Source organism: Lottia gigantea (genome assembly GCF_000327385.1).
Source record: "Lottia gigantea unplaced genomic scaffold LOTGIsca_54, whole genome shotgun sequence".
In the NCBI taxonomy this organism is placed as follows: Eukaryota; Metazoa; Mollusca; class Gastropoda; family Lottiidae; genus Lottia; species Lottia gigantea.
The window spans coordinates 500,282-527,189 of NW_008709848.1; the positions used below are offsets into that span (position 1 = coordinate 500,282).

The window sequence follows — 26,908 nt, forward strand, 5'->3', positions numbered from 1 at the left end:
TGTCCAGGAAGTGTTGTAAATGTTTGATCCATAAAAGTAATGTATAAGTGGCAGCATTTGTGTTGATGTGGCAGCTTAAAGGTTCTTTTGACAAATTTTGTTTAATAGGAAAAGTAATAATGGCTAAATCAAAATCTTCTTAAACAGAAATTTAGAGTTCAGTTAAGGTACATAACTGCTTGTTATTGTTCAGTACCAGTACCACCATGTACAGATAGAGGACAGTAAAACATATGAATAATGTGGTTGATTTGTATCTCTTACTGAAACTCCTGAAAGAGATGTTGTGATGTTGCTTCAGCAATTAACTTTAATGAAAACCAACAATATTTTGACAGATATTGCATACCCATTTTTTTTTTATTATTCTTGTTAGTTTGAAGGTGGCACATACTAAACCTATGAAAGTTATGAAATAGCCAAATTTCATTTGATTGATTTACAATATGTTGTTGGTTATTGTTATACAGATATTACTGACCCTCTATCAATATTTATTATTTTAGATATAATCTGTATACAATAGTTATACATTAAAGATGTCTGCTGTGTTATGTGGAAGAATTGCTATTGGTTCTGTTCGATCTAGAGCTTCAGGTAGAGGCAACTACTATATTATGTTATGTTAGCTCAAATAATACAGTTCATATAAGCTTATATGAATTAAGCTGAGAAATATTTAAACAGAACCCCAAAAAACATGTTGTTGTTACTCTGAGTTTCATACTATGTGATCTTCAGACAACTGACCTATATTCAGCCTGTGACCCTACTGAAGGTAGACAAGTAGATCTATTCTCATTTCTACATTTCGAGACAAGCTCGGAATGTTTGTTTAGAGAAGTGTGTTAGGGGCATTAATGATAGAAAGCTTCAAACACTAAGCTAATATATGATATAATATATTTATAATGTAATATGATATATATTTCCTACAGCTGATAGATTATTATATGATGAACATAGTCATAATTTACAATGCACCATAAGCTTATATTTCAATTTCTTTCACAACTCCAGTTCATATGATGAGATTATCTGATTTACTAAATTTATACAGTGTTTTACAATTATACTGTACCCTATTCATTAAAAAGCGTAGAAACATGTACTAAAACAATTGTAAAGTGCAAAGAAGGAAGTTGAAGGAATTTTTTATAATTATTTTTATCATAAATGACTTAATTTAGAATCACACTTATATCTGAATAAGGAAATATGAACTTCTTGATAAAAATTAGTTAGTAAGATATTTCAGAATGATTTCAAAATATTAAAAGTTAAATATTGTGAATCAGTGAGTTCTTTTAGCGCAATAACAACGCCCTACAAATAGTTTTATGATCAGATGAGTAACAAAGTATTTCATAAGAAATATTTGTGTCATTTAGAATTCTCGTCAAGTCCATCGGTACAAATACAATGGAATAATGACTCTATGCTTCAATTAATCAAACAAACAATAAGCATGATTTGACCAAGATCAATAATAATTTTGTCATCTTTATTTTAGTTTTAAGTGTTCAGCATGCTAGAGTATTATCACCAATATCACGGTCCAGCCCTGTTCGTAGACCATCAGAAGAAAGGTATATAACAACCTCAGCCACCTGTTTAGGTCGAGGTACTGGGGGAGGGGGCAGTGGTAGAGGAGGATCTAAACATTCAACCTGTCCAAAATGTGGATCACCACTTGAAACTTTTGATTGTAAGTACTTGTTCTAAGGTTATAAGAATAGTTTATGATGTAAGTTTAAGCTTGTATAACCATCAATAACACTATGTCTTCAAAATCTGTTTTTACAGAGGGAAATGTTCAGTCAAATTTGTGACTATTTTGGGTTGAAATTTCTAAGGAATTGTGTTTCTTTTCAATGTAAACATTATTTTTTTATCAACAAAACAGTACTATTTTGAGACTGCTATTTCAATTCTCATAAAAATAATGAATAAAATTTAAAAGATATTTAACTTTTCTCTCAGACAGTAATACTTATATTTGATTTAATTATATATCTATGCATAGATAACTTCAATATTTCAGCATCCAGTCGTTTTGTTTCTTGTGAAAACTGTAGATACTGTCTGTATGTGGATGGTAAAAATTCAGAGGAATGGAACCAACCTGAAGAACCTCCAGAACCTGAAAAACGGATTCCACCTCCTACAAAGGTTTGACACCTGATTTATTATAAAAGCATCCAGTTGAAAGATAATTTACTTTCATTCAAATTAACTCAAGCATTTGCTACAATTGAAAATCTAAAAATGATTGATGAACTGTACCTGTAGGGCGTAGGCCATGACCAAATTTGTTCAGTGTATTTGATAAGTTCATTCCAACTGTTAGTTTAGATTTAACTTGTGTATTATCCATTCCATATTATTTCAGATCCATGAATATCTTGACAAGTTTGTTGTGGGTCAAGAACATGCTAAGAAGGTGTTATCAGTGGCTACGTATAACCATTATAAACGTATTAATCATAACTCAGCTGGCAAACCATCCACGCCCAGTAATACAACAGAAAGTAAAATGATACCTACTGAAAGCTCACAACACTTTCAAAACAGATATACTAGTGGTAGGACATCTAGTTATTGTAAATTTATTCTTATTGTACCTCAAGTTTTTAGTTGACTTATACTTGAAAGATACTGTCTACAATATATCATCCAATGAAAAGATTAAAAAGAAGCTACTAAATACTATAATTTTGTTATGTAGATTAGCTAGGATTTCTAGAAAATGTGACATTAGTAAGCTGGTTTTATTAACTTAAATATGTCTAAGGAAAAGCTTTTAATCTATTTTAAGTTCTTATGATATAAAAAGTTATTTTATGTTAAATATCTATTGCAGACTTATCAGAAATTGCAAGACAAACTGGAATCAGACCTGGCAATCCCCTGGGACCTCGTTCTCACCAAATACATCAATCATTCCAGCAGCTGCAGCAGAACCCTCCGGAACCGGAAGAGACAACCTCGCGGCCATCTGATATCCTCAATGCTACAACTCATACTATTAAACTAGAGAAAAGTAACATTATACTTCTAGGACCAACTGGAACAGGTACTAAGGTTCATTATTTATTTGTGGGGTTCTGTCGCACAGTCGGTTAGAGTGTTTGGTTACATTGAAAGAATGTGTCTGACTTAGACTTCCTGATAATTGAATGTCAGTAATATGGATGTTATTTGTATTCAACATTTCTCAATCAAACATCATATGAAGAATTCAGTATTATTCAATCAATCTTGTTTATAGGGGTAACATACTGGTTTCCACAATCTTAATTCTAATGGATTGAAAACAAATAATTTGGCATCAAATTTTGTTTTTCTCAGTTTGAACATGAGGTTGTATTGATTGACCTAATTTGATTGATCAAATTTATTTATTAATATTTTCAGGAAAGACTCTACTAGTTCAAACATTAGCCCAGTGTTTAGATGTACCATTTGCCACGTGTGATTGTACCACACTAACACAAGCTGGATATGTTGGCGATGATGTAGAGAGCGCTGTTGCCAGATTATTAAGCGAGTGTAATTATAATGTAGATAAAGCACAACAAGGTAGGGTTCTACATCTCTTTCTAGTTTTGAATTAAAGCCATAGGGTAGGGTGGAGCAGCTGCCTGTAATGTAAGAGGTTAAAGATACTTCAATGTAAATGCAAAAAATCATCAAAAACTCTCTTTTTATCATTTTATTGAGGCGTATTTGAACTTTGATTACTGATATCTATTTTTTGTTGTTGTAGGTATTATATTTCTGGATGAGATTGATAAAACAGCTAAACCTAGTGGTCCTGGTTTCATACGAGATAGAGATGTAGGTGGGGAGGGTGTTCAACAGGTTAGCTTTAATTTCTGTTTATTTCTTAGGCCCCCTCTTTAATATATAAGGAGATAACATAAATGGTGTTATTTATGGGGTCGTTTGATTGGTTAGTTCTGCATGTTCAGGATTTATGTAATCAAGTTGGAACGGAGTTCAGCAGGCAATATATGTGTGCCGAAAAAATAGTAGATGCAGACAGAATTCAAAATGGAGGAGAAGGAAGTAGATGGGAAGATTTTGAATGTGACATTCTGTTCGATTGAGGGTAGAATTGGAACAGACAAAGCCTATTCCCAACTCTCCAATCGAGCGTCACCCTTAAAAAAATTTATTCAAGAAAGGAAACAATCATTGAACCATTTTGACTGGTATAAATTAACTTAAACAATATGCTATCTTTGCAGGCGTTTTTAAAAATGTTAGAAGGAGTGGTTGTCCAGGTTCCAGAGAAGAATCGTAAAATTAGAGGAGAATCTATACCAGTTGATACAACTAATATACTTTTCATAGCTTCCGGGGCTTTCAATGGTCTAGATAAGATTATTAGTCATAGGAAAGATGAAAAGGTAAAAATTATAACGTTTAGATAGTAAATATATTGACAGTGGAATTTGTATATTGTATATTTGTGGAATATATCTAGTTATGTCTGAAGTAAGCTGTTAAAAATTTCATGTATACTTTTGTGATTTTAGAGAATAGGTTTCCAAATCCCAACCAAAAAACCAGAAGGACAAACAGCAGTACCACAACCAAAACCTTCAGAAGAAAAAATTGATCCTTTTGCAAAGAAAACAGCTAAGACTGAAAATGAAGAACATGATCTGTTGTTGAAAGATGTAGAAGCTTCTGATCTCGTCAAATTTGGAATGATCCCAGAGTTTGTTGGAAGGATGCCGATATTGGCACCTCTGCATTCCTTAGATAAAGATATGTTGTGTCACATCCTGACTGAAACAAATAATGCTCTGATTCCCCAGTTTCAAGCTCTCTTTAACGATGATGATGTAAGTTTATTTCTTTAATCAATTATAATTGTGGGGGTTATTTATATGTCTTTGATAATGATCATTTGGAACTGTAGTAGCACATAGATAAGGCTTTGGGATTATCTGTACCTATTAACAGCTGGGTTTCATTTTAATTCTCAAATAAGGTATTTTAAACAAAATGGATTTTAACCAATGTAATGTATCTTTCTGTATATTGTTGATATATTTTCAATCTGATCTACTATAGGTGATACTAGAAGTCCATCAAGACGCTATAGAAGCTATAGCTGCTATGACTTTAGAGAAAAAAATAGGAGCTAGAGGTCTCAGATCTATAGTGGTACGTATTTTAGTTCTGTTTTCATTTGGATTTTAGGAACAACACTGTTTTAATCTGACTACTGATTCTGAACACTGTTTTAATCTGACTACTGATTCTGAACATTGTTTTAATCTGACTACTGATTCTGAACATTGTTTTAATCTAAATACTGATTCTGAACATTGTTTTAATATCTAACTACTGATTCTGAACACTGTTTAAATCTGACTACTGATTCTGAACATTGTTTTAATCTAAATACTGATTCTGAACATTGTTTTAATCTGACTACTTATTCTGAACATTGTTTTAATCTGACTACTGATCCTGAACACTGTTTTAATCTGACTACTGACCCTGAACATTGTTTTAATCTAAATACTGATTCTGAATATTGTTTTAATCTGACTACTGATTCTGAACATTGTTTTAATCTAACTACTGATTCTGAACATTGTTTCAATCTGACTACTGATTCTGAACATTGTTTTAATCTAAATACTGATTCTGAACATTGTTTTAATCTGACTACTGATTCTGAACATTGTTTTAATCTGACTACTGATTCTGAACATTGTTTCAATCTGACTACTGATTCTGAACATTGTTTTAATCTGACTACTGACTCTGATCATTGTATTTGGTTTTACAGGAGAGAATATTATTAGATGCTATGTACCAAGTTCCTGGTTCTGACATATCAAAAGTAATAATTGATAGTGAAGTGGTCAAGGGCAATAAACCTTTCAAAAGTGTAAAGAAATCAGAGGAGGATGTAGATCTAGAAGTGTTTCGAGAACCGCAAATAATTGAGGTTAAATAATGTTAAAGTGTGTTTTAATATAATTTTTTATTTGTATGAAACTAGGGATTGAATGAAGATGAGAAAATGTTTGTGAGTAAATGTTGAATTTGTTATGTATGTGACATTAAGAGCTGTTGATTTGACCTTATTTGCAAAGTCTTCGAAATATCATGCTTTGATTTCTGTCAATACATAAATAAACAATTTGGAAATCATGCACTTGATCATGAATTTCTGGATGTAAATATTGTGAACCAACAGCTCTGATAAAACAAAAAAAAGATTTCAGCCGATTTGAGGCCAAGAATAATGTTATAAGTCTTAAAATCATTCATTAGTAATTTATAATTGTTAAATTGTACCAAAAAATCTCCATCATGATTTACTATGGAGCTCTTAATACCCATATTTGGATAATCTTTTAATTGAGAACTTTTCTTTAAATCCACAAGTTTTCAGTTTTGATTAATGCTAAGTAGGTAGTTTAAGATACAATTTGAAAGTTCAGTACATAATTTAGGACTAGCCAATATAAAGCATAGAGCAGAAGAATTTTTGTTGTATTTTTTTTAAAATAGATTTGATAAATTTTATCAACTGTATCAACTTATGAACTATCTTATGTTTTATTTATCTGTTAATTTTTCTGTTTTTTGTTTTCAAATTTTATATCAGTTTTTCTTTGAGAGGAAAACATCTTGTGCAACCTGACTCTGTGTTCTGTTTATTGATATGATTTGATGTGAAATCTTGTTATTTTCAATGTTCACTAATAAATATACAATTATTGGATCTTTTCTCGCTCAAAAAAGAAAAAACAGTTCTTTGACGAGTCTTGAGCTTGTATTGGTATTTCATGTATAAAAATGTGTTGCATAAAAAAAGACAGTTCTCTGTTGAACTCACAAAAATGTGTTGTGCACACAGGATTTGACTTCAACAAGTGAAGGCCTAACAAAGCAAAATTGTCTGTTTATTTGAAAATGATCTTAAAATATCTTTTGTTAATGATCCAATGATATAGAAGTGTAGAAGACCTATTGTGGCCCCCGATATTTGTTACTGACCTATCTTACCAGTTTAATTCATAAGAATGTAATATACATGTATTTGTTGTAATATAATATAGAATAAAACATGTTGACAGAGAAACTCATCTTCACTTCTTGTATTTAAAGGGGAAGAGTTGGCATTGACAGGGATTGATTTGGACAATGCTTCATCTCATCATGATTTGGCACTGCCTGGCACTTTGAGAATTCAGACTGTTCTGTACGCTATTTCAATTCAAAGTTTCCCAGAAAAAAAAATGACCTTTACACATTATATAATATGCATTAAAAACAAATCAAGACTTTACAATATTTTAATTCTGTACATAAATATACAACTATTACACGAAACATAACAATTAGCTTTATAAATACTCTTAAGTCATAAAGTAACAATCGAATTTCATTCTTTAGGCTTCTCTGTAAAATCTAGAAAAGATATAACCCAGATATTTTGCTATGATAACCATTGCACTTAAATAAACGGGCAATGCCAAGAAAGTTCATAGCACTGAAGATGGAGTTGCACTTTCAGGAAACTAAGTCTTTTTGGACTGTCAACAGTTCTGTTTATTTTTAGGTTCAAATGTTTATGAACCAGTAACCATTCACTTTGATTTTCCACCTTTATTTCTGCGTTTTTTAATATGTTTGGGTGTTTTATCTTTTCTCTTCTCACGTTTCTCGTCTTTCACAGCTTTTTTTCTCTCCTGAAATAACATTATTAATTCGTTCATGTTTAAATTACTTCCCATGGGACTTGCATCACTATGACACATATCAAAATTTCTAAAAATCAAAGATCTCTGTTTGTACCAATGTAATAGAAAGCCAATTCAACTTCCCTCAATAACATAAAATACTAGTTTTATCTATGCACCGTTCTACCACTAAAATAACAAGTAGTTATCTAGCCGGCTTAATTAGTGCAACTTTTAATGACAATGTACAATGATAAGACTTCAGAGAGGAAAACTTTGAAAGTAAGGATTTAACAGTATATCGTTAAGTTTCTATCACATATATCCATAATGAAATCTGGAAAAAAAAACCAAGGCTGAACGACAATGTATATCAAATTTTGGAATTTACCTACCTTTTTACTATTGGGAGATTCATCTCTTGGTCTGTGATGACGTGATTTATCTTTATCATTTTCTTCATCTTCAGATTCTCCTTCTGAACTTTCACTTATAGACTGGTTATTCACATCTACTACAGTTTCTGTTGCTTCTGACTGGTTATCCTGGTCTATTGCCTAGAAAGAGTAAAATTCCTTTATTTGCACAAATTGATAGCTGATAGATTTATCATTGGAGTGACATTCAGTAACAGAAACACACTAAATAATTTTGGCACTAAGAAATAAGCTCAAGTTTTTCTCCTCAACAAGGTTTTAGGAGTTGGATCTCAATTTTCATCATAATGCCACCACTTACAACTTTAACTCTCGAAAGTATTATATATCAACATGCAAAAGCAATATTTTTCATGTAGAGAAATTTGCTATTAGTACAAATGAGATGATTTAAATTTGGACAATTGTCACAGTCAGTGTTAAAGAGTCAATAACCATGGTTCTTCTAAAATAAGTAGAAATATTGTCTCACCTGTTTATGGTCAATATCCAGACCAGTGAGTTTATTATAGAGAATATTATCAGTTTCTCCCACCAATGTTTTATGATAATCCCTTTCAAAATGGATGACATCTTCTAACGTTCGAGGTATGAATGAATTTTTGAATACCTAAGGAATAAAATAATTTATTCAAAAACTTATGGTTACAATTTTATGATGCATTTTCACCCAATTTTAGCATTTACAAAACATAAATACGATATGCAAAACTATTCAATATATATTGCATTAGGAGGCACATGCCTAAATTCACGTTACAGCTATGTCAATAAAAATATTTCAGAGAGTCTACACAGATATTTCTATTGAGTTAAAAATTTACATAACAAATCACAGAATGAAATCATGCTAATGTCAAACTTAGAAGTAAAACAATCCATTATTATACCTCTTCATCTATTTTCTCCTGTTCTGTTCTCTCAGCTACACTACGATTAGCTGATATCTCCATGGCTTTATCAAGGTATTGGTCAATATTATCATTATTTATAGATACATCAGTTATAAAATCAAATAACTCTTTCACTGTCATTGTACAAACACCTAACTTCTTAAAATATTCTTAAACAGAAAAAAACAGGAACCGAAATAACGAACCATTCTCAAATCAATTTACAATACCAAAACCATGCAGTGGAGAGGGGAGAAATTTGATTAGATGGAGGTGTTATAAAGTGAATGAATGTAGAATAGCAGGACCTTTAGACCTTAACTGAGGTGGCTAGAAATAAGAGCTAAAAAAGTTTGGTCTAATTTTAATTACAATATGTAAATATTAAGTTGAGTGTAGCTGAAGCAAAGCCTACTCACCAGTAATATTGGTACAATCTTTACGTAGAAATTCTAGAGCATGAGGGTGATCATGTTCAACTGCCTGAGATACATCTATTACATATACAGAACCTTGATGGTATCTATAATTATAACATACCAAAATAATCAGTTTATTTTTGTAGTAGTTAGTATTAAACATCAATGAAATATTTTGAACATAAATTATACGATAAACTAATAATTGCACTCAGAAATAAGCTCAAGTTTTTCTCCTCAACAAGGTTTAGGAGTTGGATCTCAATTTTCATCATAGTGCTTTTTGACACCATCAATAGATGGATCATTATCTAACTATTTAAAAAAAAATTTCTGATCTGCGATATATTTAATACATCAAAGAAAGAACATGCTATTGTCTCTGATATTCATCGGGCATTTCTTTTTGAATTTGGATAAAAAGAGTGTTTACTCACAATAAATTAAATTCACTTAGATCAGCATGTATCAGACGACATTCATGATATAACGTTCTCATCATGTGAAGAATATCTAAATATAGTTCTCTTGCCTTCGACTCACTTATATCAGCATCTTTCAGTAATGGGGCTGGCCTGAAATAGTAATTCTTGTTAATTTAGGCTTTAAGCAAAATTGAAGCAAGAAATTGATTGGTTTCCATAACTTATATTAATAAATATATAAAATTTTATTCCACTTTTGTGTCGAATTTTGGTGGTAACACTGTAAGCAAGCTCATAAACAGGCTGTTGTACAGGAGGCCAAAATTCATGGTTGTTGTTGACCCCTGCCATGGAAGGGGCAAAGTAAATACATTACATACCATCCATCCTGGCCTATAAATTCCATCACTAAAACATGACTGCGTAGTAAAATAGGTTGTGGACAAAGTATACCAGATTGATGAATTCTACAAAAACAAGCACAATAATTTCTGTTACTTTATCATTTATCAACTACAGAACTGAGCTAATAAGATTCAGCTATACAATTCATTCTTCTCTTTAAACTAACCAATTTTACTTATTACTAAAGTAAGACACGGTAAGTTATTTATTAGAAAGGGTTTATCTGTAGGGCACCTAATACTATCATGACAGTCCGGGACTCCAGACAGCAGACCCTGTGGTGCCCTCTACTGGTAGTTCTCTAGCATGTTGATCAAGGTACAGATTATAAAATCAATTCCTTTATTTGTCCTTAAAGACCAGAAAGACCTAAAAGAACTTCAACATGCATAATACAGAAAAATTATATACATGATAAACTAATAATCACACTCAGAAATAAGCTCAAGTTTTTCTCCTCAACAAAATTTAGGAGTTGGATCTCAATTTTCATCATGGTGCGTCTTAATTGGTCTGAAATGATGAGACCATTGGCTTATTGATTACTTTCACGATATTGAGACCAAAAATTCATACCTGATTAAATTCCTCATTTCTTTCTCTGCCCAGGTCCTTACCATTTTACGTGGATTATGTTTGCAGTAACCATGACGAAATCTGAAATTTAAATCAATAATGTGCAAATATAACCTTTTCTTCTTTTTCTTACAAATGTTTTGCTTTTTCCTCTTTCCATAAGTTTATGACAAAAATCAGAATTTTTGTTACCTGAATTCTCCAGAAACGTAACGATCTCTATCTTTGAAAACCAAGATGGAAGTTTTATACACCTGTAAAATAAGTAGTTGAAATAAGTCACAAAATAAAAACCCGAGAACAAGGTGGTGTGAATGCAAAATAAATGCATTCAAAATTTAACCAAGCTGTTGCCAACCACCACTTAACTAAAATATTTCCTGTATATTTAAGGGTCAAAATTCTGTCCATATATGTTGAAACAAACCAAAATTTTGACTTGTCCCAAAATATTGTGTTGTAAATTCATTCATTAAAGTTTGGAAAAAAAACATTCTTACAGTGTGAAGAAACTGGATGTAAAACTCATACCTTAACAGCTCTATCAGGATGTAGATTACTAGTACCATGATAAACATTGGCCTCTTTCCCAGTACTAATACAACCATTTATCTCTGATATCACCCCACGACTTAACAACTTAAACAATATCATTCTAGTTTTAGGATCCATAACTTGTTCTGCTGTAGCTCTGTCTGCTTTGTCTTTACCACGGAACCTGCATTGAAACAATCAAATTTAATTCCATATGCTGGGGAATGAGTTAGGTAGGATCTTTTCTACATTCTGTCTCCTTTGAACTAAGCGATCATTTAATCTTCAAATCATTAACTGAACCCTGGATACAAAGAGAGTCATATAGTGATCACATTAAATACCTTGACATAGAGCAGCCACTAGTGCTAATATTCCCGATTAATAACTCTCTTCAGACATCATTACATTAATATGACAGCAATCTACAAATCTTTCAAAAGTTTTTAACTTTGGAGATAGGACACTAACCTGTCAGTGTCCATTTTTCTGCCAGCCACAGCCAAAGAATTAACAGCAGAGGTTGACATTTTAGGCCCAACATATTTATCTACAATACAAATACATTTTCAGAAGCATTCTTCAATATCAAACAAATAGGAAATATAGTTTTTTATTTCCAACTTTCTGCACCTGTGACAGAAAAGAATAGGAGATAATCGTTTTCACTTTCAGTTTCTCAATCACCATGGCAACCTTTTTGAGGCAAACTAACAGAAAGTCTTCATGATTAATTTTATTTTATGTATATACGGCATTATTGTATATATATTAGTACCAATGTAACAGAAAGTCAATTCAACTTCCCTCAAAAACATAAAATACTAGTTTTATCTATGCACCGTTCTACCACTAAAATAACAAGTAGTTATCTAGCCGGCTTAATTAGTGCAACTTTTAATAGTGGTCCATGAAAGAGAACCCATACTTGGATATACTTATTGTTACATTTTTACATGAATATTACCAGAAGTTAATACCTACCAACATTAATCTTATCTACATATTTATGTAAGGATTTCTCTGCTGGTTGGTAACTTTTTTTCTGTTTTATTTGTTGATTTGGACGATTCTAAAAAAAAATGTTTTCAAAAGACTATTTTATATCAGTCATACAATACATACGATGATCTAGGTCTACCAGAACTGAATATAAGCTTTACACATATCTTTTAATCATGAAAAACCCTCAAGTTTGTCTGGATAAAATCAAACTTTAAGTTTCAAAAGAAAAACATTCTTAACATCTGTATAGTACCTGATTATTATTGACATTGTAAATTTTCTGTTTTCGAGTAAAATCATGTGACTCATTCGACCAATCAGGAGCCCAGTCTTCTTCACTACTGTAATAATCTTCATCTACTGCTTTAATAACTGAATCTGAAAATTGAAATATACTTTGTTAAATCAAGAGCGTATTTATTGAATGATTAGCCTATACTAAATTAATCATTTTTCTCAAGTTTAGAAAATCTTTCTTTTTTGTTCTAAAATGTAGCAAAAATAAAGGACAATAAAATCAAGGATAAAATTACCATTTATTTTGTCATCCAGTCTCTCATATCTGTACTCAGGAGTTACATGTTGCTTGCACATGCTGAAATACCAAAAAAAAACCGAACATTTATTAAACATTTTATGAAATATCTATACATGATCTATCTGACTTAACTGACTAATAAAGTTTTTAGAAAATCACCGACTCCAAATAATCTTGTCAAGAGCTGTTCCCCAAACCTAATAAAGGCATCTCAACCGTCTAATTTTATCCTAATTAAATATGTACCATTATCACAGATGGTAATGCTCGGAAAAAGATTGATTACATTTTTCAAAACTTTTTAGTCTCTTTCATTTTCAATCTTTCTTGTTTGTACAGGGCTCGTAGCGACTTGAAATAACCTCTAACCTTTCATTTTCAGCATCGTCAAATTGGCCTCGAATGATCTCCATCATTGAGATTCAACAAAAATCAGCCGATTGCAAAGAAATCGTGAAAAACTCGGCAAACACGTGGTGTGTTGCTCAACCATGAGGCCATCTTGGAACAACGGAAGTGCAAGGTGATTGTTACTGTCATCCAGACCTTTGCTGTATATCTAACTTTGTATTGATAATTCCGTCTGGATATCGTCGTCTCTGTGTGAACCAATCAATGAACTCAATATTGTCAACATTCCATTGACCAATCAAATTACTGTGAATTTATTATTAAGAATTGGCCGAGCTTGATTTACCCAAACCCCTAATTCCTTCAAATTTATTTATCTAATATGAATGAATAAAATGCAGTTTTGTGTGTGACCTGTCTTCTAAATTTCTAATAATAGTAGCTTTCAAACAAAAAACACTATTTTATAAACCATAAATGAACAATATTTTATTGATCTCACTTTTATAACCGTGCTTAACAATCCAATCTAGCCATTCTAGACTTGAGGGTAAATTATAATGTTCGAATGGAATGGAATGGAATCACTTGCAGGAATCGATCTAAATTCATCGGCTAAGCAAAATCGTCGCCCAAATCAATTTCAGATATACAGAACTGTTTTTGACGGGATGTTATTGTCATTTTCATTTATGACAAGCTAATTTTGTTTGTAAGTATCCATATTATTCACTCTGGCTATTGCATTATTATTTCTTCTAGCTAGGCTAACCCATTAGACTACTTGGCCCTCTAGTTAGGGCATAATGGACCTAGAATCCAGATAGGATAGGGGGCAATATTTCGTTCTAATTAAGTGCTACTCTGATTGACACAGTAAGAAATATTGTCGAGAGGTGAGCGCTGGTTATAATAGTCCTGTGCCTCTATTATGATATGGTTAAAGGCCTGTAAGGCACAGTGTCTTCTGCATCAGCTATGAGTATGAACATGTAAAATATCAAATTATTAATTAGAAATTTTGTTTATTCTTATTTCAGATGTAAATCAAAGCCATGTTGTTGTTAAAATCTGTGATATATTTATTTGGGTTATGGATACAAGGCATAAACAGCTACCCTGGGGAAGAAAAACATGACATTGGTACTCTAGCTGGTGATGTCCAAAACTGGGCTATGCTCATACAGAACTATATTCTACAGGTTAACAATTTCTTTTGTGCAATTAGCCAAGTAATCATGAAATAAGCATTACCAGAGTCTGTGTATCTGGTGATAAATTCCCTATCTTTTTCGGACAAACAAATATATCGAATTTCCAAAAGTTGATAAATATGTGTTACTTTCATATTATTATTGATATATTGTATTGCAGTTGGCAGGTGATGGAATAAAACGCGATTTAACCCAGAGTTATCTTGATCAAGCTAATTATACATATGAAAAGAAAAATGGAGCTGAAATCGTCCGGCAGGTCAAATTGACTCTTGGAGATTATTTTAGTAAAAAGAAACGAGCTGCTGAGGTGAGAAATCTAAACTTGTAGTAAGAGGAGAACTTTTAGTATCTATCTTGACTTATCCATATATGAACTGAAAAAGGTTTCAATGATTTAAGGCTTTCAAAGTGGTACTGCGCAAGGTAGGCTACTGTTCAAAAGGAGAAAGTATTTTAATACAATTTATGTTATTTTGAAACAGGCACTTACCTCCCCTTTACACATTAATTTTTAAAAACTGACAGTTATTATTGTTGATCTTTCAGAATTCCATGAAAAACCATTTATGTATTTAACAAAAATGTCGATGTCCATAGAGATTTTTTATTTTTTGGCTTTTATTTCCAGAGGCTGGCAGCTACAGTGAGAGAGATCCATGATGATTTTCTACTATCAAATTCTACAGCTGGAGTTCAAGTTTTAAAGAATATGGATCTGAGTTTTTATAGAGATTCTGATATTCCGTCTAAATTACCTGAAGATATTGTCTTTAATCCGTAAGTACTGGGGAACATTATTCAGTTTGAAGAAATCTTGAAAATGTTTCAAGTTAATGACTGAGACAACCACATATGGAAGAAGGACAAGCTGATTCAGCATTCTTTTTGTTTGTTGCATTTCAGATATTTCCGCACAGGTGTAAGTTTAAAACAGTCGTCAGTAAAACTACCTGATGAAGTCCCACGAAATGACCCAGCTGTTATTAATACTGTGTATTTTACAGCCAAACTAGAGGAAACATTTTTACAGAATGCCAGAGATGATCCATTGTTGAGGTAAATCTGCAAACCCAAAGTAAATGATTAAATTTGTCAACAGATTAATGGAAACAAGGAAGAGAATATCTACAGTTCTTGCAAAAACTTTGTTAATCTTCCAATGCTTAAACAAGTACTTATTTGCTAGTAGGAGAACCTGATGACCTTCCAAAACACCTGATGCTATTTGCATCACACCTTGTGAGCTCAACATGTTAGGATAGTCCATATAACAAATAAGTTTTAATTCTTTATTCATTACTTTGACATTGTTATTATAGACTCTAAAGTTATTATGACTATAAAGTTATAAATATGTTACAGATGGCAGTATTTTGGATCTACAACAGGAGTAACAAGACTGTATCCTGGTAGAGAATGGTCAACTAATTTTGCAGGTTTTTATAATGACTATGATGCCAGACTGAGACCCTGGTATATTGCTGCTACAAGTGGACCTAAAGATGTTGTTATTATACTGGATTGTAGGTAGGCACACTATATGGTATTGCTGGCAAAGAGCTTATCGAGGAAAAAGCAGGAAAATTTCCTAATGGTAACACAATTTCAACGAACCAAAAATTTCACCAAAACTTATGTGTAATACTCTTTATATTTAATTTACAGAAATTTGGATTTTTCTGTTTATATTTTACAGTTTATCATTAAAGGGAGAAAAATTTTCTATTGGGAAAGCAGTAGCCAAAACTGTAATTAATACATTAACTAAACAAGATTATGTCAATGTGATCTGTGCCAGGGCCAGTCATTGGGATGAAGTGGGCAAGTGAGTAATGGCTCTATTTTTAGTAACTATTAAATATTGTATACAATGATAAAGGAAAATGCTATTAACTGCTATAACACCTGTACCAGTGCCTTCTATTGAATAGTGAACTTGGATTGGCTGATAAGCTTATCAGCTGAGGTGACTAGACTGACAAAATGGTGCCGTGGAAAAAAAAAAACTACCCTATCTTTTCATTTGCACCAAGATTGATAATGAATATATTTCAACTGATAGTACACGTTCAGAATCTATTTATATAGATGGTTCTTCTGATAATATTAAATGGGAAAGAGTAGCTGGAATCTGTTTTTAAAATAAGGAGGAATTGTTCATTTTCAGGTGGCATTATTTTGACACAGAACCAATGAGTTGTAGACAGAATCAGATGGTTCCAGCTACTAACTCTCATCGGAAAGACTTGATTGAGAAAATAGAAAAACTGAAAGCTGGTGGTACTAGTGAATTACAGTAAGTATAATTACATCTGGGAAACCCTGACTCTTAGCTTACCTAGGAGTTGCTGGATGATTGTTGCATAACCAAAACCTGTATTTTATGGAGATATCAAATGGAGTATTTCATTTTTTTGATTGTCTCCCTTATTATTATATTCATCATTCCAGGAAAGGTTTTGAGCAAGGATTAAAATTACTTCAGAGTTCTCCAAGAACTGGGTGTCAGTCTCTGATTATATTTGCTACAGATGGAGTGGATACTGATGGGGAACAAGTCAGATGTGGTCCAGGTATGTATTCTTAAAATTATAAGTTTGACGCCTTTCTGATCCTTTCTGCCTGATTCAGGCTTTGTCTTTATAAGAGAGTTGGGTCGTAAAATATGATTTTTAGAAATAATACACGAATAGATACAATGAAAGTATATATTTAAATGTTTTCAATGCTAATTGCCAATATCCAGATTTCATATCAAGACATGTAAAGTATGTTGCTTAAAGCTAATTTTTGTTAATGATGAATGGTTACTATTTACCTTGATTAATGTTGTGAAACTTTTGATTTGGAAAACTAATAATCAATACATACACTTATTTAGTTATCCTTTTTCTCAATATAAATTACAGGGCAATTCTATGAAATTTTACAAGATTGCAATTATGAATGCCAATTTAATCAAATATTTGTTAAATGTTTGTTAACAGCAGGTATTGCTATCTAGACAGAACATTCTTTTTCTTGATGTCAACCTCAATTTAATCATGTGTAAGCATCATCTTTCTGCTCTTATGTAGAAAATTGTGGCGATCATAAAAATATTTGATTTTGTCTGACTTAGATCATGGTGAAAATAGGCTTTTTCTTAAATATAATGGAATATCAGTCTATTTAGATTTGTTAATATGTGTTGTATATATGTGATAAAACTCTGTCCTTATGATTTTTTAAACAAGGTTACTATACAAGAAGTGGTTATGTCCCTGGGCCTATTTGTAAATATAATTTTAGTGACGTGTGGGATTTGGTCACTGAGAAAAACAGTCAACTTAATCCACCTGTGAGTAACATTACTATTTTGACTGTTTGCCTGACTATTTTGACCAATGCTGAATGTGTTGTTTTGAAAGCTTTTTGTTTTTATTTGTGAAAGATTCACCTGATTTTTACAGTCAATTTATTGTTGGGTTATTTCTTCCAGAATAGAAATACATATGTGTGGTTTGCCAAAAAATATAAGACATGGTTGATATATTCTGAGATGTTAATTTATGTTTTCAATATGTTGTAGGCAAGAATATTCAGTTATCTAATAGTCGAAGATGCTGAACTATTCCCTGGTAATCTATCCTGCAGTAACAGAGGCAGTATTAAAAAACTAATGAATGGAGAAAATCTCATCTCTCAAATGAGTAACTATTTTGAGTTCCTGTCTGCTAATGCTTTAAGCAATAACGCTCTGTGGACTTCACCCTATTTAGATTCATGGGGTCTGGGCTTGATGTTAACACATGCTATACCAGTTCTTAGTAAAGTTACAGGAAAGTAAGTCAAGATTTTCATTTAACCCTGTATCAGACGAACAGGTCATGGACAGTGAATTAGATGATTGTCTGCAGTGTACCAATTGTTTGTATTTTGCTTTACCAAAGCAGCATTATGTTACATACGTTTTACACCTGTCGACTTTCCACAAAGACTGGATCTGTGGTGAGTTATGATTCTTGAATGCTCTAATTATTGGTTGGGTGACTGTTAAAATATTGCAATGCTGTTATATTGTAGGTATATAGGAGTAGTTGGTATTGATGCCACACTAGATGAAATTGAGAATTTTCTCACTAAACATCAGTGGGGTACGGTTGATTCATTTCTTATCAACAACCAAGGGGAGACAATTTACCATCCAAGGTTGAAACCTAGTAAAAAGGTACATCAATTATTTTTTATGCTTGTGTCTCTTTACATATCTGGCTTGGGCTCATCATATTGCATCTGCAGAAAGTACAAATCTGATTCGTTAGTCTAACTCCAAGACCTTTGATGTACAGTGACTAGATCAAGAAATGTTAAATTATTGTCAAAAGATAGCATTTTTGTTTTTGACATGGCAAGTTTGTGTTTTGTTTATGTTTTAGTTACTGGATGATCCTATCTTTATTCCGATATCCAAATTAGAACGGAACAGTAAAGGTCACTCAGAGGAATTTGCTATTATAGAACGTGAAATGAAGGCTGGGAAAACAGGAAGTATGACTATTATGAAGGCTAAGGATGGGAAACAGAGGGTAGGTGAACAATTATATGAATCCTGTCAACAAGTTAGTCCTATTTAGAAACTTTCCCAAATTATTTAAGATGACTATACAAATGATGTCTACAGTCTGAAGTAAACATATGTCCTTCACTTTAATGTTATTTTTCAGAAATATTATTATGCTGCATTGAATAATACAGAATACTCCTTTGCTTTTAGTTTGGCAGAAACAGATATGGTAGGTGTATATTTAGATTAAATAGAATAATTTTTAATCTGGAAACGAGGTTTAGAATTATGCACAATTCTTTAATATCCTTACAATCTAACTTAAACTCTTTAGTCAAAGGAGGGGAAACGTGTCCGGCTCATACTTGTAACATTCATGATGGTACAATGTACAACTGAGTCTTTCTGATGGATTTTTTTTGGTAAGTGATCTTCAATAAGTGTACTGATATATTTTGATATATGCTATTATATATTCTCTATGTGTTGAATATTTCTCCGTAGGAATTCCGTAGATCACAAGAACCGGTGGACCGTTCCAAATATGATGAAAGTTATTATAATTTATTAAAAGAATACAAGGGGACATTACTCCGTGAGAAATTACCAGGACTGTGGAGGAAGATTGATATACGAGAGAATGAGAAACTTTATCCAGGACTGAGAATCACCTACAAACATTCCACAATCTTCCTGGCCCCTAAAACACATTGTGATCCTACAAAGTATATGTATAATGATAATCTAGCTGAGAAAACATACCAGGCCCACATGTGGATCAATGGTAAACAACCAGATTTAGGATGTGAATCTGGGCGACAGAAGTTTAATAAAGGAGTTAGGTAGGTATCTGATTCGTATCAAAATACTGAGGATGTATGGGAAATGACAGACAAATCTGGCTATATCAACAGCCTTAAAATAGTGCATATCTTCACTTTTGATAATTCAAATTACCAGCAAAAAAAATTACATAGATATTTATGTATATATAATATATATGTTTTTGGTAAATTTCGGACCTACTGGTTAGAAAGACATTTCTTTTTATTGGTACAAGAGACTAGTTCTTCTTAATTCCAGAGCTGATGTTTTGATATCTCAACCAATAGAAGAAATCTGGAGAACAAGACAGTTTGAATCAATCAATCAAATTAAGTGGACTAATGTTGGATTTAGAAGTGGTGTTTTCCGCACCTACCCAGGTCATAGGTCATCAAGAGGTTATGACCCCACAAAGTAAGTTACGCTTCTACAATTGTAAGGCTTCAAGCATTTACTTCTGTAAGTTTTATTCATGAGGTGAATTTTCATATAGCCAAGATATTTTGGCCCTGGTCAGTACCCAGAATTCATTCTTGTGCCTCAGATCTTTAATTTTGATCTTGTCATTTTTGAAATGAAAGATCTTGAGATTGCTTGCAGTTTTATCACTTCATTTTGTATTCATATTTACCTAGACGTCCATGGTATAAAAGAACAAGTTCAGCCCCACACAAGACATCAATCTCCACACCTTATATGGATGCAGCAGGAGTGGGTAAGATTAATACAATATCACAAGCTGTATTCGAAGGAATGACACCGAAGACAGATAAAGAGTGTGAGACATGGAAGGGAAGTCCCCTACCAGGAGGTTGTAAATGTGATTTAGATAGTGACTGTATGACCAGTAAGTAGATTAACTCATTAAAGTTGGTAAAGTGGATTTATGAAAGGCTTCATGCCTTTTCAATGTTAAACACTAGTCCAGCAAATCTCTCTTATATATTTATTTAAATAGTTTGCTCCTTAAAACACGAAATGACTCTGCAGAGTTAGTGGATTTCTGCTTATTGAAATTACTGCAACTACAAATATCTTAGGCAAAGGTTATCGTATTCAGTCAATAGAGAGATCAAAACACAAGAAAAATTAGGCATTCAAGAAATACCACTAAAACAATACTAACTACTCAACCATTCCTTTTTTTTTTACCTTTTTTTGTAGAAGTGTGTTATATGAGTAAAGCTCCAGGGCCGAACGCTGACCATCGACGATGTTCAACAGAACGTGTAGAAGGTGTAACAGGTTTAGATATTCTCTATGATGATTTTCAGAATAAAACAATGGGGTCCATGCAAGCCAGTGATTTTAGAAAATCTTGTCAGCAGAAATACAACTGTCCTGATGGGGAACCTGGCTGTGAAACCAGGTGTGTTATTTGTGATATCATATTGACAACTAAACAATAAGAATTTAATGCTGATTTGAATATTTCCTTGCATATGTTATCATTACATTGTAATGTCTTTATTGTATGATTGCAGGGTTTTGATTTATATCAAATGCTGAAAGCTTTACATCATCATTATGAAAGATGGACATATATATCCCATTGTTTCATTTTCATATACATGTCTGCTCTTTAATATATTTAGCTGTCTCTTTTTAGATGTTACCTGTTTGACAGCAGTGCCTATCTTGTGATGGATCCTGACTTTCTATTGGCCAATAATTTAGACGAAAGTAAATATGATGGTGTGACATTAGGACGTAAAGAAGGGGAGGTAATGAAACATCTGATTTATCACCATGGTTTCATTAAACGAAATGAAGATACTGATTTTCAAGGATCTTGTCGTATTTCACCAGATGCTCCAAAGGTATGTGAACAATTTGTCTTAAAATAATCTGACTCTTTTGATGAATGTTTCATTATTAGATATTAACTGTGCATATTTAGATGATTAATTCATAGAAAAAATTTTGAAATTGTATTTACAGGTAACATTAGAAGGAATACCAAAGACTCCAGAAGAATCTGATGATTACTATAGAAACCGAGGACCAATACCAAAATTCTCAAGTGATTTCGGTTGTATTCAAGATGTGGTTAGTTTTAAGACAGTTGATGACAAATTAGGTAGGATTTCTGTATGTCGACATTATGTCATTGACATGTTGGTTTCAATGTATATTATATTTATCAGCACCAACAGTAAGTTATGTACTTGTGGTTCCCATATTTGCACTCTATACTGTCATCTATTTTTTGAGAAGTTGAGAAGTCTCTGTAAGGGATTAGACTCACTCATTTACCCATTAATTCATTCATTTGTCTAACCTTTTATTATTCATTCCCTGATTGTAGGTGCTAGTGGAATGATAACAGGTAATGTATCAGGACCATGTATGTCAGGTTTCTACTACGTTACTGTTCTACCCAAGACCAATCTCTATCTACTGGTAATTGAGGACTGGAAACCTTATAAAGAAACGTTGTTTTATAATTTTAACTGTAGAATAGCTAGGAGGTGAGTGCATTATTTATTAGTACATACAGGGAGTACATATTGATTGTTGTCTTTTCTTGATTAATTGTTTATACCTCGAGGATTCCATGAAGAGATTTTTGCACCTAAGGCCTTTAAATTTATTCTTTAAGGTGATTAAGTAAAAAGTAGAGTTTTTTATTTACTGTATAATTGCGAATATAGTGCGCACATTATGCACGCCCATTCTTACCCCCCAGTAAATCTCTGCCACCCTAAATTGATGGTCATCATTAAAACAAATATAGATAGATGAATATGGTGGAATAGGTATATATGTTCCATGGGTGCTGGAGACCACAATCTTAATAAGCATACACATCTTACTTCCATAGTAAATGTATTAGCCAGTCTCATTGCAAGGTGACAAATTCAGTGTATTGTCAACTCGATATATTTCTGCGACCTATTCAAATGATCATCTGTGTGTAAGGTATTGTTAGAATCCAAGTTGCAGCTGTAGGTTAAACAATTTACACAGAGCAATTTAAACCGTTTTCTGTTTTGTCAACCTTTCTGAATCAATTATTATTTCATAATGATGTATTATTTTTGAAATATAATAAGATTACAGAGTGATGTACAAACATAAAAGAAGAAGTAGTTTTTTAAGTTTTTTTTAGTTGGGTAATCTTTATTTCTCAATTCTGTTGTAGTGTGGTGAATTCTGGAGCTTATCGTATTATAAATGGAACATGTGCCCATGAAGACGATTCATCCTCCACATTGGCTGACCAGGGAAAATGTCCAGCTTTATTAGATATTGAAATGAAATGTGCTTATACGACAGCGAGTGGGCTGCAACTTTCACTTTATCTTTTCGTTAGTTCTGTGATAATAGCTTTAATAATTTAGACATAGCTTGTGTTAGTTTATGCCATTTTCACTGTCCATTGAATACATATTTTAGAGGGTTTTTTTGTTAAAAACATTCCAAATATTCACTTTAAATTATACTGTTACCTATAGATTATCTCATATTGACTCTGTTAGGCTGTTAGAAGTCAGGTGGATCTGCACCAAATAATTTGCAAAATATATTTATAAAAGTACTTTCATTGAAATAGGATTCCATTAAAAAACTTTCTTTCCTCTCCATAAAAAACCTATTTACTTTCCCCTTGGGGGCCATATTCTCAACATATTGTTTTAATGAACCAAAATTACAAAACATTTCTTCCATGTAATTATTAAAAACCATTTTATATACAACAATATTATTTTTTTTTTGTTTCCATTGTGTTTTCATGGTATTGTTTTTTAATGTTTTTTATCCTTCTTGGTCTATATCTCAAATACTGTGTATTTAAATCAATAACTGTCATTATTGTTAATGCTATTACAACTTTAGAAAAGTCTTGTAGCTATAGTTTCAAGTTTATTCAGTAGAAATTCTGGTTATTTTGTTAAAAGCATGTTTTTATGTAATGTTATGAATGAGGTAATTGAGACTGACATTTCCTTCCTGAAGTTCAAACATCATCTTTATTATAACTTGATATTCATTTCAAACTTTTTTAGTCAGGTTATTTGAATTTTTATAAATCAATTCATATTAAATTTGATTTCTTGATGTTTGACATTTGGGTTGGGAATTAATATGACATCTGGCATTATCAAATCACAAATATATCAAATCTAGGTTAGAAATGGTTTTAGGATGCTATCAGTGCAGTGCATGAGGTTTGAAGCTCTTTATTGACTTTTCGTGTTATAACATGTTAATTGATCTGCTGGTTGCGGTTTTAAGATTCCATTTAAATTGAAAGAGTTAACAATGATTTGAAGTAGGCCTACAAAACATGTAAGAATATAATATATTCTGAAAATTATGTTCCTTTTTATCATGTATGAAGGATATTTATTATATATGGACATACCATTTTTAAGTATAACCTCCTTGTCCGAAACATCTGCCTCTTTTCCAACCTCAGATAGATATTTTGACAGTTATCGGCTACACCAGCAGACAACTTTCAAAATAGCTATCAGAGACTGGAATAGAGGCATATATTTTGGTGGACTTACAAAGATATTGCTGCTTGTGAGAGCATACAATTGAGTTAAATACGAAATGATTTATCAATTAATAATTTATTGTGTTTTTTATTACCAAAAATAAGAATAATGATAATGATAGATGTACACTATTACTATAGACCTAGTCTAATTTTATAATAAAAACTGTTTTTTTGCATTTTGTTCTTTTCCAATTTCCATTGTCATCTTCTACCATAGTATATCATCTTGGAATACAGTGTTGTCAATTGAGCATTGAGTAAAGGTGTGTATGATAATGGATGTGTCTGCAAGTTTGTGTTGTCTCGCCCTTTCAGTGATGCATGTCGGATGAGCTGAAATGGAAAAAGCTCTAGACGTTCGGCTGGGACAATAGCCCAAGAAACCGTGTTCAGTTGGAAATCGAAAAAGGGTAGGCTAGGCTTGGCAAATGCCACCGTCCTGGCAAAATGTCCCTAATTGCAAAATCCATGTTTTTATTGGCGCATTAGCCTTAATTTCAGAAGAGAAGGATGTAAGAACTTCATTCAATAACATTTTGCGACCTTCCTTTGATTAGAGGGAAAAAATTTTAACATAGAACTGGATGAATTTCTTCTGGCCGTTGCTTAAAGGATCACACTGAATACAGGTGACTCTTTGTAGTTGCCAGTCTCTTCAATATCAATAGGTAAATATAACATGAAAGACCAATGTTTAGATAAAGCTAATACACGTATTGGTAATAGATAATGGATTTTATCCAAAAAAAGTTTCTTTCGTCTAGTGGGTAAATTCATTTCTTTAGAATATATATATTTCACGTTTTTATAAAACTATTGATCAGCTGATTGCCTTCAGGTTGTTGTGCTTGGGTTTAGAAAAAATCACTAGTCTAGAGGATAGATCAGGATTTTTTTAATCAATTTACGCTGCTCGGCACCCTCAACTTATGTTTCCTAGAACCGCCAATGATAACCCAAAATTTATATAAACTGTTATCCGAATAAAACAGTATGATGAGCAGTGCAATAACTGAAACTTTTTATACCGTGGCAGTTAAATACAAAAATTGATGTTTTCAGTATTTATATACTACAATAAACAACACTACAGCTTACAATGTTGGTTCAGAACAATTTGTGGTCATCACTAACAATGTACAAAATGGAAATATAGCTCCACTCGACACATAATTTGGAAATAGCTTTCATATACGACCCGGTTTTTTTTATAATAACGAGTTGTTGGATAGCGAAACTCTAAATATAGTAATATGGCAGTCTCTTTGGGGTCGATTATCCCGCAATGATTCATTGATGTAAAAAACGGGTCCTACTATGTCACGCCTTGATTAGTTGAAAATGACGTTTTTACCATCCATACCTGAGGCTTGATAAAGACTAAAATATATCAAATATTAATATTACACCATAGAAATCTGGGATAGGTTGTGTTACTGCATTTGTTCTTTTGTTGCCAATCGCCATTTGTAAAGTCTGATATAAAATTGTATATTAGAGCTAATTGAAAAAAGCCAGTTTCAATATCAAAGTTGAATTGTTGTACTGTCTGATCACAATAAAAATGTGCGTCTATTTTAGATTATATTTATTGATATTTCATCAAGTTTTAATTTGATTCTCTGTTAAAATCGATACAGAGACGGTATCGAATCGATTCTTTTGTATTTGCATTGAACTATTGGTAAATGCCACGGCAAAAGACAGTGAAGAAAGATAGATCATTTATCTAATACTGACAGTATGAGAAATCGTAATTTGGCTCAAGCAGATTATTCATTTTTGGGTGATAAATTTGTTTCAGCAGCCATTTCACACTGTCTTTAACATCAGATATATTTTGCTTATTTTTTCCGTTTTATAAGTTTAATAATAGCTTTTTCATGGCGAATTTCTATCATTTCATCAAATGTATAGTCCCGAACCTCAAGGACATCATTATCATTGTAAAATGTCAGGGGAACAACCTGTATAATAATATATTATATGGATTTTCAATATTGTCTTTAAGCAACCACATAAATGACTAAATGAAGTTAGAATACTTATTAGGTGGATTTCTTTGTAAGTTGTTATTGGATTTCTTAGGTAAATTTACAGAAGTATCAATTCAATTTATCTTCTTTAGAATATAAGAAAAATATATCTTGTGTTTATTGATGAGTAACTTAATTATTAATTCCTGTTTCAAGTCATAATATTTACATAATGGATTGTTCAAACGTTTGAAGTTGAAGTTTATTGAAGTTTAGATGCCCAAAAATGTTCTTAACATAGCATAAATGGTTGTGACTGCAAAATATACCACCCCCCACCTTGAGTCCTTAATTGTTAATCGTATATTTCAATCGATATTTGCCAAGTCTAATGTAAAATCTGATATTATAATTAACTGCCAAAAGCCCGTTTTAATATCTATATTTAGTTTTTAAATGTCTGATCACAATGAACGTGCGTGCCTATTCTATGTTATATATCTTGATATTTCACCAAGTTTGAATAGTAT

General features: G+C 32.1%; 3 protein-coding genes across 3 annotated transcripts; 2 read left to right on the forward strand and 1 right to left on the reverse strand.

Annotated features, from left to right (window-relative positions):
* Nucleotides 1-1,635: 1,635 nt before the first annotated feature.
* On the forward strand, nt 1,636-5,986 carry LOTGIDRAFT_126609 (hypothetical protein; the record flags this gene model as incomplete). Its single annotated transcript, XM_009062900.1, has 10 exons — nt 1,636-1,708; nt 2,045-2,172; nt 2,393-2,603; nt 2,864-3,076; nt 3,418-3,582; nt 3,770-3,864; nt 4,254-4,415; nt 4,545-4,856; nt 5,089-5,181; nt 5,816-5,986. Coding segments are annotated over 10 exons (1,623 nt in total), but the record flags the coding sequence as incomplete, so codon positions are not given.
* Nucleotides 5,987-8,603: 2,617 nt separating this feature from the next.
* On the reverse strand, nt 8,604-12,482 carry LOTGIDRAFT_126569 (hypothetical protein; the record flags this gene model as incomplete). The annotated part of the gene is made up of 10 exons (XM_009062901.1): nt 8,604-8,768; nt 9,049-9,221; nt 9,471-9,574; nt 9,908-10,045; nt 10,276-10,362; nt 10,877-10,957; nt 11,069-11,130; nt 11,408-11,594; nt 11,882-11,960; nt 12,395-12,482. Coding segments are annotated over 10 exons (1,164 nt in total), but the record flags the coding sequence as incomplete, so codon positions are not given.
* A 1,877-nt stretch (nt 12,483-14,359) lies between these two features.
* LOTGIDRAFT_165858 (hypothetical protein) lies at nt 14,360-23,236 on the forward strand (the record flags this gene model as incomplete). Its single annotated transcript, XM_009062902.1, has 21 exons — nt 14,360-14,506; nt 14,679-14,828; nt 15,150-15,298; nt 15,425-15,577; nt 15,884-16,048; nt 16,218-16,346; nt 16,689-16,817; nt 16,973-17,094; nt 17,758-17,861; nt 18,093-18,346; nt 18,587-18,731; nt 18,940-19,089; nt 19,228-19,296; nt 19,572-19,909; nt 20,151-20,306; nt 20,528-20,739; nt 21,057-21,261; nt 21,502-21,712; nt 21,834-22,047; nt 22,201-22,363; nt 23,038-23,236. 21 exons carry the CDS (start codon nt 14,360-14,362, stop codon nt 23,234-23,236), a joined length of 3,564 nt encoding a protein of 1,187 aa, XP_009061150.1.
* Between the last annotated feature and the right edge of the window lie 3,672 nt (nt 23,237-26,908).